This window comes from Bison bison, unplaced genomic scaffold (genome assembly GCF_000754665.1).
Source record: "Bison bison bison isolate TAMUID 2011002044 unplaced genomic scaffold, Bison_UMD1.0 scf7180017864508, whole genome shotgun sequence".
Taxonomy (NCBI): domain Eukaryota; kingdom Metazoa; phylum Chordata; class Mammalia; order Artiodactyla; family Bovidae; genus Bison; species Bison bison.
The window spans coordinates 100275-102117 of record NW_011495064.1 but is presented as its reverse complement, the minus strand read 5'-3'; the positions used below and the strand labels follow the sequence as shown (position 1 = coordinate 102117).

Here is a 1843-nt window from a genome sequence, read left to right as displayed (position 1 = left end):
TTTCTCATCTTTAGCTTTTTCTTCCTTCTTGAATTTTTCTTTCTCTTTGTCAGATTTAGATATTCTTTCCTTTGTCTCTCTTGCTTTTTCATCTTTATTTGGCCATTCTTCCTTTGTATTTTCTTTACCATCTTTACCAAGTACTCGGGCCTCGAGTAGTAGCTGGAGTCTTTTCTTTTTTCTCTTTTTCTGTCTCTTTTCCTTTTTCTTTGTCATTTTCTTTAGCTTTGCTGCTGTTAGAGCCACTATTTCCATCACTTGAATTCCCTTTTGGTGTGAAATTAGAAGCTTTATCAACAGCTTTCACACCACATTGAGATCTCTCCCTTGATTTATCAGTGTCCACAGTACTGCTTTCATCTGACCTACACTTCCGACTGACGATGAAGAAGGCCTGCCACCAGGCCCATTTTGTACACTGGCAACTGCATTCTTCAAAGGGGGTCTTTATGATGAAACTCATTTTCAGGTATCATGTATGACTTTCTACTTTTCAACTGCCCAGAGTAGCCCATAGCCAATGCATATAGATTTGACCTCTTCTTTTTCCTCTTGGAAGATTTTATGCACTCTTCTTCCCAAAGCCTGACCCAGATTCTACAGTTTTGTGTACCAAGGAAGTATTTTTTGTTAGCACAATCAAGATATTTTTGATGAGAGTATAGTCGCCTCTTTCAAGGCAATGTACTGATGCCTTGGTTAGTTTGTAATGCCATTTGTGTACAACATGACAAAAATTTTCATAGTTTAATTGATCAGCTTTGTTTCCACCATCAAATCCAGTTGCTCGTATAGTAAACAATCCCAGATACTTTCCACTTTCCTTTTCATATGTGGCTTTATCACTGTGCCACCTGGTCACAATCTCTAACATGCAGCAAGGGAATCTCCCATATTGACTAGCTTCATTTTCAGTACAGCTTGCGACTGTGTAAATTATATCAGAGAAAACTCGATCATAGCAAAGAAGTGTGGAAAAATTTGGAGTTTTCTGTTGGTGTACCAATTCAACAAAACGAGCACAGTAAACAGCATCAATTGCTGAAAAAATACATCGAGGAAATATACACAGCTGTAGAAATTTTGTGATGGTCTCATTTTTGGTAGATTTTGCTAGAAGCCAGTTGTCCTTTTCCAGTGTCAGTCTCTGCAGAACTCATTGTACATGTTCCATCTGTTTCTTTTCTTCCTCGAGAAGCTCGCCCTGAAGGGCAGTACATCACTCCTTCTCTTTTTTATTTTTATTTGGAGGCATTTCCTGATTGTTATCAATTGCTTTCATCTGGATTTTAAGTTTATTGACTTCCTGTTCATAGCTGGTATGTGGAAATGCAAGGTTATACATTGTCAATGACCAGAATGTGGCATAGAATTGAGGACTGATGTCATCCCAGACTTTGGAAACGTGTAAGGAAACCACTGCTTCATGAACAGGAGCCATCACCATTTCATATGATGTGATGTACTTATGAACTTTATGCTGCTGTTTACTTCCCTTCCTTGATTTTTTAAGTTTGTCATACTTTGATGAAATATGGTGTGTGTATTGGCCTAGACAGGAAAAATGCTGCATCATGAGGTGTGTGAAATTCATTACAGAGCACATCAACTGAAGGCACTTGCTTTATATAATCTTCTGTGCTTAGATTAGATGCTAAAGCCCACCAAACTGTACCAGGGTATCATGACACTGATCATAGAGTTTTTCCACAAGTTTCAAATGTTTAATAAATAAATTTAAATTAGTCAGTAATGTCCGTGTTAGACTCAGTCGTGTCTGACTGTTTGTAACCCCATGAACTATACAGTCCATGGAATTCTCCAGGCCAGAATACTGGACTAG

General features: G+C 38.1%; 1 protein-coding gene across 1 annotated transcript in view; it reads right to left on the bottom strand.

Annotated features, from left to right (window-relative positions):
- LOC104980959 (THO complex subunit 2-like) overlaps positions 1 to 1843 on the bottom strand; it is a gene marked incomplete at both ends in the record, with an annotated part of 113276 nt that overhangs the window by 23744 nt on the left and 87689 nt on the right. Inside the window, 2 exon segments of the mRNA XM_010829845.1 lie at positions 772 to 1547; positions 1549 to 1654. Of these exon segments, the coding sequence (XP_010828147.1) occupies positions 772 to 1547; positions 1549 to 1654 (882 nt within the window).